This window comes from Balaenoptera musculus, chromosome 11 (assembly GCF_009873245.2).
Source record: "Balaenoptera musculus isolate JJ_BM4_2016_0621 chromosome 11, mBalMus1.pri.v3, whole genome shotgun sequence".
In the NCBI taxonomy this organism is placed as follows: domain Eukaryota; kingdom Metazoa; phylum Chordata; class Mammalia; order Artiodactyla; family Balaenopteridae; genus Balaenoptera; species Balaenoptera musculus.
The window spans coordinates 32,024,945-32,040,610 of NC_045795.1; the positions used below are offsets into that span (position 1 = coordinate 32,024,945).

The following is a 15,666-nucleotide window of genomic DNA, read 5'->3' on the forward strand; positions in this document are numbered from 1 at the left end:
GCAATTTGTGGTAGAGTCAAGCTCACTACCTTTTGATGGCAGTTTTCATGTCTGTGCCTTGGTGTCCACAGGGCTACAGGGGCTGTAGGGCCCACCTGTGTAAGCATGGGCAAGTATTTCCCAGGTCACAATCCACCCAGGTCCGAGACAGTTCTTTCTCCTGATTTCACTCATGTAGATCCTGTCTCCCCGTTGGAATGAATGTTTGTGTGGTGTCCACGCTAAGCAGAAGAGAGCCTCGGAATGGAAGTTGGTCTTGGGATACATTCTGTATCGCCCCTATGTTCATAGCAGCATTATTTACAATAGCCAAGACATGGAAACAACCTAAATGTCCATCAACAGATGAATGGATAAAGAAGCTATGGCATATATGTATATATATATTACTCAGCCATAAAAAGGAATGAAATAATGCCATTTGCAGCAACATGGATGGACCTAGAGATTATCATACTAAGTGAAGTAAGTCAGAAAGAGAAAGACAAATACCATATATCACTTATATATGGAATCTAAAATATGACACAAAGGAACATATCTACGAAACAGAAACATACTCACAAACAGAGAGTACAGACTTGTGGTTGCCAAGGGGTAGGGGGGTTAGGGGAGGGAAGGATTGGGAATTTGGGATTAGCAGATGCAAACTATTATATATAGGATGGATAAACAACAAGGTCATATTGTATAGCACAGGGAACTATATTCAATATCCTGTGATTAACCATGATGGAAAAGAATATGAAGAAGAACATACATATATGTATAACCGAATCACTGTGCTGTGCAGCAGAAATTAACACAACATTGTAAATCAACTCTACTTCAATAAAAATTTTAAAAAGGAAGAAGAAGTGGGTCTTAGAATAAGACAGCAATTTGAGCTGCAGGTATTGGAGGAAACTGCTGGGAAAAGAGCTGAAACCATCCTGGGTTCAGCCCCATAGTCCTTTGAACTCTTCATCATGTTAGCTTGAAGGGCCTTAAACCATATTCAGCCATTTGGTTGCAACTGACATTATCTACTAATAGTTTGAAGCTGAAAGGCTGCCTATCTTCTCATTTATGACCTAATTAGACAAGCTGAACCCTATTTACCTGGTTGTTTTGACAATGTTTTCAAAACCTCAAGAGGTGAAAACTCAGTCTGCTTCCCTAGATGTAAGTTGTACACATTTCCTAATTCTTCTGTCTATTAATAGAAGTCCATGACTGCCACACTGGGGGATAAGCTTTTATTATGTATAAATGTCTTTTTCCTAACTTGGGATGTTGAATTTGATGGGAGTCTAAGAAATGTAATTTTTTTTTAATTTATTTATTTTTAGTTATTTATATTTTTGGCTGCGTTGGGTCTTCATTGCTGTGCACAGGCTTTCTCTAGCTGCGGCAAGCAAGGGCTACTCTTTGTTGCGGTGCGTGGGCTTCTCATTGTGGCGGCTTCTCTTGTTGCCGAGCACAGGCTCTAGGCGCACGGGCTTCAGTAGTTGTGGCTCACAGGCTCTAGAGCTCAGGCTCAGTAGTTGTGGCACATGGGCTTAGTTGCTCCTCGGCATGTGGGATTTTCCCGGACCAGGGCTCAAACCCATGTCTCCTGCATTGGCAAGCAGATTCTTAACCACTGGGCCACCAGGGGAGTCCCTAAGAAATGTAATTTTAAAGACCATAAATAAATAAATAAATAAATAAATAGGGACTTCCCTGGTGGTCCAGTGGTTAAGACTCTGCACTCCCAATGCAGGGGGCCCAGGTAAGAGCCCGCATACTGCAACTAAGACCCGACGCAGCCAAATAAATAAATAAATAATTTTAAAAATAAATAAATCAAGACCTTGAATCTTTGCAGGATCTTGTATTCTTAAATATTCTTAAACCCACTTAACTCTTAAAAGATACTTAATAAAGGCAGGAACTCAAATAAATATTTCTACACTGATATATATGAAATAATGCTATGCACAGCAGCACTATTACAACAGCCAAAACGTGGAAGCAACCCAACTGTAAAGCACAAATAGACTAACAAAATGTGGTATAGACACACAATATAATATTTTTCAGCCAGAAAAAGGAAATTCTGACACATGCTACAGCATGGATGCACTTTGAAGACACCATGCTATGTACAATAAGCCAGTCACAAATACTCCACGATTGCACTTATATGAGGTTCCTAGAGTAATCACATTCTTAGAGACAGAAAATAGAATGGTGGTTGCCAGTTGCTGGGAAATGGGGGATGGGGAGTTAGTATTTAATGGGTATAGAGTTTCAGTTTGGGAAGATGAAAAATTCTGGAGCTGCATAGTGGTGCTAGTTGTACAACAATGTGAATGTTGGCAATCAATGTTAATGCCACTGAATTGTACACTTAAAGTTGGCTACAATGGAAAATATTATATATTTTTTACCACAATAAAAGTATTTCCAGTAAAAAAAAAAAACTTTAAAATATACATCCCATATATCTTTATATGATACTGAGTCTTGTCTTCTGGCTTCTGGTGGGCTCCCTGAGGGCAGGGCTTGTCTCCCCACTCAGACTTTGGGCAGGTGTCTCCCTTCTCAGACTTCAATTTTGAGTCCTGGGGAAGCTCAGAAAGTGCAGAAGCACCAGCTTACCTCCCTCTTCTGGACGGCACTGGGGCCTGTTTGGCAGGCCCAACTTCACTCTGACCCAGTAGCATCTGGGTAGTTCCGCCATTCCCTGTCTCTTTGCCGAATCAAGAGGGCTTCCCTCCATCCCAGGTCTGTACCTGAAATTTGGCCTTGAATGTTTGCGCTGTCCCATAGACCAAGTAATTGTTCATACATGAAATGTTAAAAGAGGAGGCCCAGCTCCCAGAAGCTTCAGGTAAACCTCCTGGGATGGCTCCTTTAGCGGTTGCTGGAGAGGCTGGAGCAGGACCTGCCTGGGCTGTCTCCTCCACCACCCCCTCATGGGCACTGGTACTGCTATGCTTTACACTCATAGTTCTGGATATGGGTGAACCTCTTGCCCTTTCAGACCTGTGCACAGGAATCTGCAAACTCTCATGATTCCAAATGGATGCATCCCCTCTCTTGACATTTGGACACTAACTGTGCAACTGCACACTTAGCACATCAGCAGGCAAAGTGTCCCCCTCTGCCACTTCTCAACTAACCCAAGGCCCACAGTCAGCATCTACCCTCATCCAGCTTCCTCCCTTTCCCTGAGCAGGTATCTCCAGATACCCCAAGTGTGGCATCCAGGGCCTGAGACTTGGCACTCCTCAGGGAGCCCCTAAGGCACATAATAAGCCTTCTCCCACCACAACACCCACAGTCAAACAAAGCCAAAAGGAGGGGCACAATAGTTGGTTTAGATTTCAGGCCTTGAGCAGCTGCCTCCAACTCCTGCTATGAGGAAGAGGTGGGGGTGGAGGACAGGAAACAACCAGAGGGGGAGGGCATTTGTGTCAGGGCCCTGTGCTGGCAGAAAGGCCCAGCGAAGGGTGGGACGACATGGATACACCTGACTCCCTCCCTGCACCAATTCAGTGCCCACCTGCAGCCCCTACTTGTTGGACTTGCCAGAACTGGCTTGGAGGGGCAGTGGCAGGACAAAACAAGCAGGCAGATGATTGTCCCTTACCTGGTGAGGACAAGGGCCAGGCCTGCATGCCCCTGGATCTCCGTGAGGTCCAGGCCCCACAGGTGCATCTGGTCCCCTGTTTACTTGGAGTGTGTGGGTAGTGAATGGGTGTGCCTGCCCTACTAGACTGTAAGCTGCTTGAGGTCAAGGCCCAGTACCTGTTTTCATTCGTATTAATTCTTGCACTCATTTGACTAATGCTTACTGAGCATCTGTGGTCCCTTCCCAGCTCCTGACCATATGCCAGGCTCTGATGGGGAGAAAAAGAAATATCTGTGGGTGGGTCAATGAATATGCAAATGAATGAGGAGCTCCTCTTGCTCCCCGTTCTCTTGTCTCTGCACCCTTATTTGGTATTGGTAATACACAAAACTTCTGGTTTGAAAGGAGATTAGGGAGAGAGGAGGGGAACCTGGGAACCCGCCCCCAAGGTGATGGGTGGGGAGGCCAAGAAAGATGAATCCACATGGCTGGGGGCCCTGGAGGAAGGGTTGATTGGCAGGTACTCAGAAAGGAAATGCTCAGGGAAGTGGAGAATCCAGAGAGTTGGGAATCTGGGGTATTCTAGAGCAGTAGTTACTGGTAGGGTCTGGGATCAAAGCCAGAAATGAGTCTCAGATGTCTACTGGCACCCCTCCAAAAGAGGCCACTATACAGGCAGGTTTAGGAGGATCCCAAAGTCATCAGGCTTCTAGCCCAACCTGTTCCCAAAGTCCTCCGAAGAGTAGCCACTAAGTTGTATTGTGAAGCAGAAATTAAAGACAAGAATTGGTTAGCGCCAGACAGCCCATACCAGTCACTTTTCCCAAGGATAAGAGCAGGGTCTCTGATGGACTTCCCTGGTGATCCAGTGGTTAGGACTCCGTGCTTCCACTGCAGGGGGCGAGGGTGTGATCCCTGATCAGGGAACTAAGATTCCACATGCCGAAAGGCGCGGCCAAAAAAAAAAAAAAAAAAAAAGAGCAGGGTGTCTGAAACAGACTGCCTGGGTTGGTATCCTGCAGTTAACTAGCTGCAAAACATGGGCAAATGACTGAAGTGCTCTGTGCCTCAGTTTCCCCATCTGTAAAATGGGGTTAAGCATAGTACCTACCTCACAGAGTTGTGATGTTCAGATGAGTTCATGCACGTAAAGTGCTTAGAACAGTGCCTGGTACATAGGCTGTTCCTCTCTTTTATCAGCGAGGACCTTGAGGCTCAGAGAAGTTAGTTATCTCCTGAAGGTCACTCAGCTGCAGATGATGGAGCCAGGATTTGAAGCAGCTTCTGGTACTCTTGCCTTGACATCATATGGCCTGAAGAGTAATAGGAGCAATCTCAGGCTGCTGAGCCAGGGAGGGAGGTGACAAGGATGGTGAGGCGGAGCGTTTAACCTCAAGGCATGCTGCAGAACAGGTGCATGGGAGGAAGGAGCAGTTCTGGAGCTGAGAGAACAGGTAGGAAATGCTTGTCCTGAGTCTGGTGTGGTGAGGAAGGTGGACAAGGACTGAGACAGTGAGACCGAATGGACCCAGGGTCCCAGGAGAAAGACGACTGGACAACGTTTGGTGAGCAGCCTGAACAAGGGAATAGAGGAGAGAGAGGAGGTGAGGATGGCTTTAAGGTTTGAAGCCTCAGTTACCCAGAGAATAGAAAGGTCTCTGCCAGAAGTAGGTGATTGTTTCAGGGGATTCTTGGAAATCCAAGCAGTGAGACAAGCCCTCTTTCCTGGGTGACTGTTAAATAGCTGAGGGGTGTGTGTGTTAGAAAGTTTTGCAGAGACTGAAGCCTGGACTCAGTGGTGTCCTTTACGTCAATGTGCTTCCACCCCTAGTAGTGGATTCTCAAAGATACTGGAACGGGGGACTTAAGTGGTGGCACAGTGGTTGAGACTCCATGCTCCCAATGCAGGGGGCCCGGGTTTGATCCCTGGTCAGGGAACTAGATCCCACATGCATGCTGCAACTAAGAGTTCACATGCCACAACTAAGGAGCCGGCAAGCTGCAACTAAGGAGCCTGCAAGCATCAACTAAGGAGCCTGCCTGCCACAGCTAGGACCCAGTGCAACCAAATAAGTAAATAAATGAAAAGAGAAGATGTCTGAGGATTGAGCCCTGGGGCTGTGGAAAAAATTGGAAGGATGAGGAGGAAGCAAAGGAGACTGAGGAGGGGCGGCCATTGTGGTAGGTAGAGAAGCTCCTGAGATTGCGCCTAGAAGCCCAGGGAACCACTGTGTCCAGTGCAGCTTACAGAGCCACCAAGATGAAGACTGAGAAGCAACTGTTGGATCTGGCAATGGTGAGGGCACTGGTGACCTTGACAAAAGTAAATCTCGTGGAGTGGTGGGGCAAGAGTGGGTTCAACAGAAAATGAGAGGAGACGAGGCGAAGACAGCAGGTATAGACAAATGTTTCTGAAGAGTTTTCAATAAAGAGAAGCAGAAAAATGTAGCTGGAAGAGAATATGGGATTGAGGGAGGTTATTTTAAGATGGGAGACAAGATGATGAAAATGATCTCATAGAGAGCAAACTGATGATGCAGAGAGGATGTGGAGAACTGCTGGGGCCCCATAGTAACACAGGTGAGAAGGGATGGGAACTAGTGCCCAGGAGGAGGGAGGGCTTCACCTGTGTAAGAACACTGGCAACGCATCAATGGTAACAGATGCGAGTGTATGGAGACAGATGCAGGTAGGCGGAGGAAGCACGTGGAAAGTCTCTTCAGACTGCTTCTATTTTCTTCATGAAGTTGGAAACGAGACCACCAGCAGAGGGAGGAGGAACAGGAGGGGCTGGAGGTTTGGAGGAGAGAGGAGAAAGTAAAAATAGCCATCGAGGAGGCTGAGAGAGTGCACAGAACTGGGGAAAGGCAGGAGCATGGATGGTCAACACAAAGGGTGTTTGAGGGTATGAATTTAAGGGAGACCAGTCAGCCTAGATAAGTGTTATTTCCAGCCACGTTCAGCTGCTTGGGTGCAGGCTGGAGAAGTCACTGCGGTGGGGTTTTCCCAGATGAATATGATGGGAGAGAGGTGCCAGGGAGTTGCTATATGCAAGGAGCTGATTATAATGATAGATCATTGAATCAAAGCTGGGTAAGGAGGGAAGGGTGGATGTGATGGGGGTAGGTGTTGCTGAAAAGGGGGTAGGATCAATGGATGAGAGACAGGGCTGACATACCCCTGGAGGCATAGTGCCAAAGGCCCACAATAGTTTTAGGGGCCCACAAAATATTTTAATTTTAATTTAGTTTAAAATCAGAAGAAAAAAGTGAATATAATAAAAATGAATATATAATAATGGATCCAGCCTGGATTATATTCATCCTGATACCAAGGCAATCATAAAATATAGCTTTTAATATTCTCTCATAGAGGAAGGGGCCCATGAAGGCGAAGTGTCTAGGGCCCACAAAAGTCATAATGTGACCCTTATGAGTGATCCCAGTAGATCCAAGTTCAATATTTGTTGAATTCATTTATAATGGCAAAAAAGTAAACATACCTAAGTATCCAGAATTGTTTGAGTCCAGGTACGACGGGCTGAAAAGATAAGAGTTGGTAATAGGAAAGTGTGATACTTAAAACTGAGATTATGGACTGTGTGAAGCAATTGGTAGTAACAAGGTTTGGGTGGGAACATCCTTCTCATTGGTGGAGAAGAAACCAAGGAGATGGGAAGCTGGTTTTATTGGTTATCTACTGCCATATTAACAACATCCCAAAACATAGTGGCTTAAAACACTCACCATTTATCTGTTTACCAGCCATTTATCTGCTCATCCACCATTTATCTGGTAATATGGCAGGGCTCTGCTGAGCAGTTCTTCTCTTGGTCTTGCCAGGGCTCTCTCATGAGGCTGCAGTCAGCTGGAAGCTTGACTGGGGCTGGGTAATAGGACCTCATATGTGGTGGATGTTGCCCAGGGCATCTCAGTTCTCCTTCATGTGGCTTCTCATTTTCCAGCAGGCCAGACTGGACTTCTTTACATGATGTTGGAAGTTTTCTAAGAGGGCAAAGGGGAAGCTGCAAGAGCTCTTGAAGCCCAGACTCTGGGGACTCACACAGTGTCATTTCTGCCACATTCTGTTAGTCAAAACAAGTCCTAGGACCAGCCCAGATGCAAGGAGTTGAGAAACAGACTCCACCTCTTGTTGCGAGGAGCAGCAAAATCACTGCAAAGTGTCATGTGGGACAAGAGGAACTGGAGTGGCCATCTTTGCAAACAAACTATCGCACATGTTGGAAAAATTGTCTATGTGGTACCAAATCAAGCATCACCAAGAATTTGACAGAAGTGAGAGTGAAGAGAGTGACAAGCCAGGTGTTAAAATCTTCAAAGCATGAGGGAGTAGTAAGTGATACAATCTGATGCTATCAACTTCTAAAGCTTCAAGTATCTTTATTGTTTCATCAGTGAATGCGAGTGAATTTCATTAATGAAAAGGAACTCTTTATTTTTCACAACTTTGACTCAGTCACTCATCAATTCAGACTCTATCTTAAGGAAGGAACCTAAAACATGGGGGAAAAATCTATATGCATGAAAATTTTTTTTAATAAATTTATTTTATTTATTTATGGCTGGTTGGGTCTTCGTTGCTGTGCACAGGCTTTCTCTAGTTGTGGTGAATGGGGGCTACTCTTCACTGCAGTGCGTGGGCTTCTCATTGCGGTGGCTTCTCTTGCTGTGGAGCACAGGCTCTAGGCACACGGGCTTCAGTAGTTGTGGCACACAGGCTCAGTAGTTGTGGCGCACGGGCTTAGTTGCTCCGCGGCATGTGGGGTCTTCCCGGACCAGGGCTCGAACCCATGTCCCCTGCATTGGCAGGCGGATTCTTAACCACTGCGCCACCAGGGAAGTCCTGCATGAAAATTTGTAGCACTTTTCTTTATCTGGGAGCTGTAGCCCCAGTGCCTAGGATGATGTCTGGCATGGAGTAGTAACACATAGGTGCTCAGTAAATATTTGTTGAATGAATTTGTAATGGCAAAAAGTAAATACAACCTAAGTATCCAATAATGAGGGCTAGGTTAAATTTGGGTGTATCTATTTCATGGACTATCATGCAGCCATAACAAAAATTATGATTTTAAGGACTATCAATATATGATGAGGAGTGGGAAAAAAAAGCAGGATATAGCATTACAGGTTCTATGTAAAAACAGCTGGATAGGAAAAGGAGTCAAACAACAGCAGTGGTTTTATGAAGCAAATAGAATCATGAGTGATTTTTAACTTTTAACTTTTTTTTTTTTTTGCCACACCACGAGGCTTGTGGGATCTTAGTTCCCCAACCAGGGATTGAACCCGGGCCACCCGGGCCACCGCAGTGAAAGTGCTGAGTCCTAACCACTGGACCACTGGACCACCAGGGAATTCCCCAAATTTTTAGTTTATTCTAAAAGATCTTTAATGTTATTGAATTTCTTTTATAGTAAGAAAAAGTTGAACATGTTCATTTTGGAAAGATGAGAAATGTTGAAAAGCATCAATAAGAAAAAATAACCTATAACTCCATCATCCAGGAAAAAAAAAATCACTGCCAAGATTGAGACATTCTGTTTTGTTTCTTGCTTTTTTCCCTCCACCTAACGTATTCTTAGCTTTAAAAAATATATATCTTTAGACTTCCAAGAGGTGAATTTTAATAGTCACATAGGGTTAGTATACCATAATCTATTTGACTTACAGTAATTTTGGACATGATAGGTTCTTTGCAATTTTTCAGTGAAAAAAAATTAAAATAAATGGTCAGAGCCGTGGCATTACTCAACTCAAATTTAGAAAGCTCTTGAGGAAAGAGGTGATCAGAGTTCCAGGGAAGGTGGCTAGGAAGATGGGGTGGGTGTGGCTGTTCTGTCCAATGGAGAATGCAAGAAAAATTAGTCCAGCGGCTCCGACCTGTAGGGGGCGGGTGTCTGTAGGAAGCTGCTCTGCACGGGCTAGGACTCCTCCTTCCCATGTTTGGAACTTAAAGATCGTGAAATCTTTTTTTTTAATTTTTTACATTTTTGGCTGCGTTGGGCCTTCGTCGCTCCGTGCGGGCTTTCTCTAGCTGCAGCGAGCGGGGGCTACTCTTCGTTGCAGTGCGCGGGCGTCTCATTGCGGTGGCTTCTCTTGTGGAACACGGGCTCTAGGCGCGCGGGCTTCAGTAGTTGTGGCACGCGGGCTCAGTAGTTGTGGCACGCGGGCTCAGTAGTTGTGGCTCGCAGGCTCTAAAGCGCAGGCTCAGTAGCTGTGGCACACGGGCTTAGTTGCTCCACGGCATGCGGGATCTTCTCGGACCAGGGCTTGAACCCGTGTCCCCCTGCACCGCCAGGCGGATTCTCAACCACTGAGCCACCAGGGAAGTCCAACGTTGATGAAATCTTGATTTGAAGGACTAGAGATGGACAGTGGTGGTGCTGATCTCTGCCCTCTTGCCTTGCGCAAACAAGAAACGGTTTCCTGCCCTTGCCTCTGCCTCGAACAGATATCTCTGAGCCATTAGCCTGGAGGGATAGAGCTCCCTCACTCCCCCTACATAACTCTCTCAGTCTGAGCTCTGGGTTTGGGCAGTCGACGATTAGCCTGAGGCCAAGAATGGATGTTATCCGGGGTACACAGGTGGGAACTTGGGGGGCACATTTACAAAATCAGGGGCGTTCCCAGTTCAGGGAAGCTTCCCAGTAGTGGTCACGAAAGTAGTGGGGTAGGAAAGACAGACGTGACGGAAGGAGGGATGGAGGGGGTGGGTGAGTGGGCCAGGCTAATACTTAGGCACGGATCGATCCTGGAAGGTTGTGGATGGCAATGAGGGGGGAAAGAAGCGGACGGGGCGGAGGAGGAGGGGAGCAGACAGATTAAGCAGGTGATGTAGGATTTACAAATGGAGGAGGCTGGTGACAGGAGGAGGGCCAGGAGCGGCAAGTATGCCCTGAATGTGCATGGGATATATATGAGAAGCGTGATGGGAAGCGGGCTGGTGAGAGCAGAGGTGGGGCGTGGGGTGAGCAGTGCGGGTCACGAACGCTGAGATGTGAGATGGAGGATAACGGCTGCGCACATTTGGCCGACCCTTTACAGTCTGCTCCCATTTAGACTCCCATAATTTCCTCCTCCCATCAGAGAGAGCGAGGTGCGGAGAGGTCGGGCGGCTGCGGAGGGTGGGGTCCCAGGAGAGCGCGAGGCCCAGAGGAAGGGTGAGCGCCGGGGCGGGCGTGCGTGGTGCGTCGCCGGGGGTGGGCGACGGGCGCCGGGTGCCGGGCGCCGGGCGCGGGCGGGTGGGGGGCGGGCCGGCTGCGGCCCGGGAGGGGAGGGGGGAGGCGGGCTCCGCCGGCACACGCCGCACCTGGCAGGCGGCCTGAGCGCGTGCGAAGAGCCGCCGCCGCCGCCGCCGCCGCTCGGGGTCGCCTTGAGCCCCAGATTCCCCAGCGCTGGCTCGCATGGCAGCCGCCTGGGAGCCCGGCCCCGCGACCCGCTAGGGGCGGCCCAGCGCCCCGGCCCAGCCCCTCGTCTGAGTCCGTCGGATCCGGCCTCGCTCTGCGCCCCGGGGCGCGCCGCCTCCCAGCCCGAGGTGAGGAGCGCGAGGGCAGGGGCGCGCTGGGCTGGGGGCGCTCTGGGGTGCCCAGGCCCCGCGCCGCGGCCGAGCCGAGTGCCGCGGAGGTAGGAAGGGGATGCGGGAGCAAGTCCTGCGGGGAGTCGGAGGTGGGGGGCAGAGACTGCTCGCTGCCGGGAACCAGCCCCCGCGTCGCCCCCGTGCTCGAGGACGCCCCTCGGCGCTGTTCCCTGTCCCCCTCCGTCCGACTGCGTTCCCCGGCCCTTCCAGTGTCCTGACCTCGCTCTGCGCTGCCCATCCTTCACCTTCTTCCTACAGAGCCCGCTCCCGGTTCCTGTCTCCAATCCCCTCGTCTGCTCAGACCTTCCCAGCCCCCGCCCTCCGCTGCCCCCACCGATTTTTTCTGTCTGGACGCCCCTCTCCCCTCTCGGCTCGTATCACTCGGAACCTGAATCTGTGCCGCTATCTCCGCGTCCGGCCGCCTCCCAGCCTGTGCCGTCCCACAGGTGTCCGCACGTCCGGCGGTCCGTCTGTCCCTCCCTCCCGGGGCCGGCGCTGACCATGCCCACCGGCTGCCGCTGCCTACATCTCGTGTGCCTGTTGTGCATCCTGGGGGCACCCGTAAAGCCTGCCCGAGGTGAGCGCTCCCCTGGGCTCAGGTCGCGGCCCTGTCCGGCTGTCCCTCGCTTGCACGTTGACCTCTGCCGGCCAGAGATGGCACTGCAGGCGCTCCGACCCGCGGGGTTGGCGACACCCAGGACATCCCTTTGGAATGGGATGAGTCTCTGTTCTTCCCTGTCCCAGAGCTGAGTCCACCCAATTACTGGGACCTTGCATCCTCTCCCTAGCCCCGCATCTCAGGCAGCTGAACGCTGACCCCAGGCTCACCCCTCTCACATCAATCTCTTGCAGCTGATGACTGCAGCTCCCACTGTGACCTGGCCCATGGCTGCTGTGCGCCTGATGGCTCCTGCAGGTACCTCTCCAAGCACGTGCTCCCAAACGCTGTGCTCCACATTTCCCAGGCCTCCACACCCACAACCAGCTCAAGCCCCAGAGCAGAATGTTTAGGGGCTTAAGACTCTACTGCTCTCTCCCCATCCCCTCGTGCACATGGCACACAGAGCCGAAGGCCAGCCCCTCACCCTGTGCTTACCCCTCCCCAGTTCCCCTTTGCCTTGCCTCTCCTTTGCTTCTTCTAGCTTATGGCTCCCCACTTCACTCTCCCAACCAGGTATTCTGCAACATTCCTCTTCAAGATACCAGGAGAAAGACCCGAAGCTTGAGGGAGTGTGGAGAGTGGGAGCCATAAGGAAAAGGGGAGATAAAGGAAACACATAAAGAGAATTGGTTTAGCCTGGAAAAGAAAGGCTGTTGCAAGGCTTACTGGGGAGAAGCGCTTATGAGAGTCTTTTCTGATGAATTTGAGTAATTGACTCAGTGGGGTGGGGTTGGGCAAATTCTGCAGCAGGAGGAAAGCGTGTCTGGTCATAAGGAAATGAGCTGACAGGGCAAGGTCCTGGAGGGGCTGAGGGTGCTTGGGACTCTCCGAAGTAGAGCAGGCCTTTGCCCTGGAATCAGGGTAGGAAGATAGTCCTCATGACCTTTCAAGGTCACTCTTTTTTTAAAAATGTTTCTAAGCACCTCAGACATGCCAGGAGTGGTACTGGGGGCACTTACAGACATCATCGTAATTTCCTCCTCAACACATCCCTGCCAGGTGTATCCCCAGTTTACAGATGAAAAAACTGAGGCTCAGAAAGGTTAGACAAAGTGCAGAACCAGGACTTGAATGCTAGTGTCTGATGGTCTGATACCATATATGTGTCCCGTGACCCTGCACAGCCCTGTATCAACCTGGGATAGGCCTGCTTTCCCTTGGGGGCTGTCATATTGGTCTGTTTCCTAGAAGCTCTGATCTTGCCTCCCGCATTTCTTCACATCCTTCTACCCAGAGCCCTGACCCTGTGCTTCTCCCCATCAGGTGTGACCCAGGCTGGGAGGGGCTGCACTGTGAACGCTGTGTGAGGATGCCTGGCTGCCAGCATGGTACCTGCCACCAGCCCTGGCAGTGCATCTGTCACAGTGGCTGGGCAGGCAAGTTCTGTGACAAAGGTAAGGGAGTAGCGAGGGTAGCTGTTGTCTGGGGACCCCATGTGTCTTAGGAGAACATCCATCCTTATTTATTGAGCGCCTCTTGTGTCTGGCTCAAACCCGAAAATATATGGTAGCTTATAATTTTAGACTTTATACCTATCTGTTGTCTGAACTGGTCCTAAACACAACCCCATGTGGTAGGCAAGACACCTACGGAAAACTGTACTCATATTACAGATGAGGAAACTGAGATCTACAGACAAGATACAACTTGCCCAAAGGCACTTTGAGACCGACTAACAGGGCCAGGGCTGAGTGCCTCCCGACTCCAAACTCAGTGTTGTTTTCCCCCACTACACTGTACCAGCCCAGGCTGGGATTGTAGTATGAGCCACACCCACAGAGCTTTGGGTGGGGCCTGGGCAGGTCTGGGTGCCAGACATGAGGGGCTAACTCCGAGCCCTCCTGGTCTCCTCTCCAGATGAGCACATCTGTACCACACAGTCCCCCTGCCGGAACGGAGGCCAGTGCGTATATGATGGGGGCGGCAAGTACCACTGTGTGTGCCCACCGGGCTTCCATGGGCGTGACTGTGAGCGCAAGGCCGGACCCTGTGAGCAGGCAGGGTGAGTGCTGGCTCCAGGTTAGATGAGGATCTGGTGATGGAGGAGAGAGGACTGTTGAGAGGATGGTGGGGCAGTGTTAGGGCTGACGGTCAGAAGTCCCACACGGGGGTACTTGAAGATAAAATCCAGTCTGTCAGAGTATCCGTAGGGTTTCTCAACTTTTTTGGTACCATGTGAACCATTTCTCCAACAACAAAAATCTACAGGGGCTGGAGGTGTAGCACATCAATGTGTGACTCCCCTGGGTGGGGAGGCTGAGGGCCTAGGACTCCCCTCATCCTCCCAGGAAGGGTGGCATGCAGCCCCTAAAGTTGTTCCACGCGGCAGCCTTATGCCTCGTGGTGAATGGGGAAATGGCCTACAGGTCTGGACTCTTCCTCATTTCCACCTTAAGCCCGAGAGCCTGCGTGGATAATAATTGTACACTTGCCTTGAGCCTTGCTTTGGGGCCAGGCCCTCTGCTACCTGCTTGACCCTGGATTATCTCATCTAACCCTTACCATTTGGGAAGCTGGGTACTGCTCTTATCCCATTTTTATTTTTTTAAAAACTTATTTATTTTAAAATTTCTTTATTTGTTGGCCGTGCTGTGCAGCTTGTGGGATCTTAGTTCCTCAACCAGGGATCGAACACAGGCCCTTGGCAGTGAAAGCACAGAGTCCTAACCACCAGATCGCCAGGGAATTCCTCTAATCCTATTTTTAAAATGAGGCATTTGAGGCTCACAGAAAAGTGGCTCAAGGTGACATAGCTAGAAGGGGGGTGGTAGTGGTGGCAGTGATCAGGATGTCGACCTGGGCTACCCTGCAGATGGCAGTCGGTAAAATGCCCTCTCCCACCCCACTCAGCTCCCCGTGCCGGAATGGCGGGCAGTGCCAGGACGACCAGGGCTTTGCCCTCAACTTCACATGCCGCTGCTTGGCGGGCTTTGTGGGTGCCCGCTGCGAGGTGAACGTGGACGACTGTCTGATGCGGCCTTGTGCTAACGGCGCCACCTGCCTGGACGGCATCAACCGCTTCTCCTGCCTCTGCCCTGAGGGCTTTGCTGGGCGCTTCTGCACCATCAACCTGGATGACTGTGCCAGCCGCCCATGCCAGAGAGGGGCCCGCTGTCGGGACCGGGTCCACGACTTTGACTGTCTCTGCCCAAGTGGCTATGGTGGCAAGACTTGTGAGCTAGTCTTACCCGTCCCAGATCCCGCCACCATAGCAGACATCCCCCCAGGGCCCACCTCAGCTGTGGTGGTACCTGCCACGGGGCCTGTTCCCCACAGCGGGGGTGCTGGTCTGCTGCGCATCTCCGTGAAGGAGGTAGTGCGGAGGCAAGAGGCCAGGCTGGGCGAGTCTAGCCTGGTGGCCGTGGTGCTGTTTGGGGCTGTCACTGCCGCTCTGGTCCTGTCCACGGTGTTGCTGACCCTGAGGGCCTGGCGCCGGGGTGTCTGCCCCCCTGGACCCTGTTGCTACCCTGCCCCACACTATGCCCCGGCGCGCCAGGACCAGGAGTGTCAGGTTAGCATGCTGTCGGCAGGGCTCCCCCTGCCGCCTGACTTGCCCCCTGAGCCTGGGAAGACCACAGCACTGTGATGGCAGTGGGGGCTTTCCTGCCCCCTCCTTCACCTCCTCTGCCACTCAGACTGGATTGGCCCTTTCTCGCCACCCCTCAGCTGGAGTACACAACACTGAGGGACCTCAGCCTCATGCCAGAAATATTATTTTTTTAATACACAGAGTGTAAGATGGGAATTTTATCAAATAAAACTATGGAAGTGCATGTGGGCTCCTTTGCCAGAAAAAATCCGCCTG

The 15,666-nt window shown here is 50.6% G+C and overlaps 1 protein-coding gene across 3 annotated transcripts; it reads left to right on the forward strand.

Moving 5' to 3' along the window:
• Positions 1-10,751: 10,751 nt before the first annotated feature.
• Positions 10,752-15,634, forward strand: DLK2 (delta like non-canonical Notch ligand 2). Of its 3 annotated transcripts, none has more exons than XM_036869744.1 (6): positions 10,752-11,158; positions 11,459-11,777; positions 12,053-12,116; positions 13,125-13,255; positions 13,719-13,863; positions 14,712-15,632. In XM_036869744.1, exons 2-6 carry the CDS (start codon positions 11,702-11,704, stop codon positions 15,445-15,447), a joined length of 1,152 nt encoding a protein of 383 aa, XP_036725639.1. In that variant the 5' UTR covers positions 10,752-11,158; positions 11,459-11,701; the 3' UTR covers positions 15,448-15,632. The 3 variants fall into 3 exon arrangements, with proteins under 3 accessions (XP_036725639.1, XP_036725640.1, XP_036725641.1); XM_036869745.1 differs by having other exon boundaries at positions 11,023-11,158; positions 11,647-11,777; positions 14,712-15,634; XM_036869746.1 differs by lacking the exon at positions 10,752-11,158 and adding an exon at positions 11,167-11,247.
• Positions 15,635-15,666: the final 32 nt, after the last annotated feature.

Excerpts from the sequence above, each read along its gene's own strand:
- DLK2 (XM_036869744.1), top strand. The coding sequence starts at position 11,702 with ATGCCCACCGGCTGCCGCTGCCTACATCTCGTGTGCCTGTTGTGCATC. Across the intron at positions 11,778-12,052 it reads ACCCGTAAAGCCTGCCCGAG|CTGATGACTGCAGCTCCCAC; the intron begins GTGAGCGCTCCC and ends AATCTCTTGCAG. Across the intron at positions 13,256-13,718 it reads AGGCAAGTTCTGTGACAAAG|ATGAGCACATCTGTACCACA; the intron begins GTAAGGGAGTAG and ends TCTCCTCTCCAG.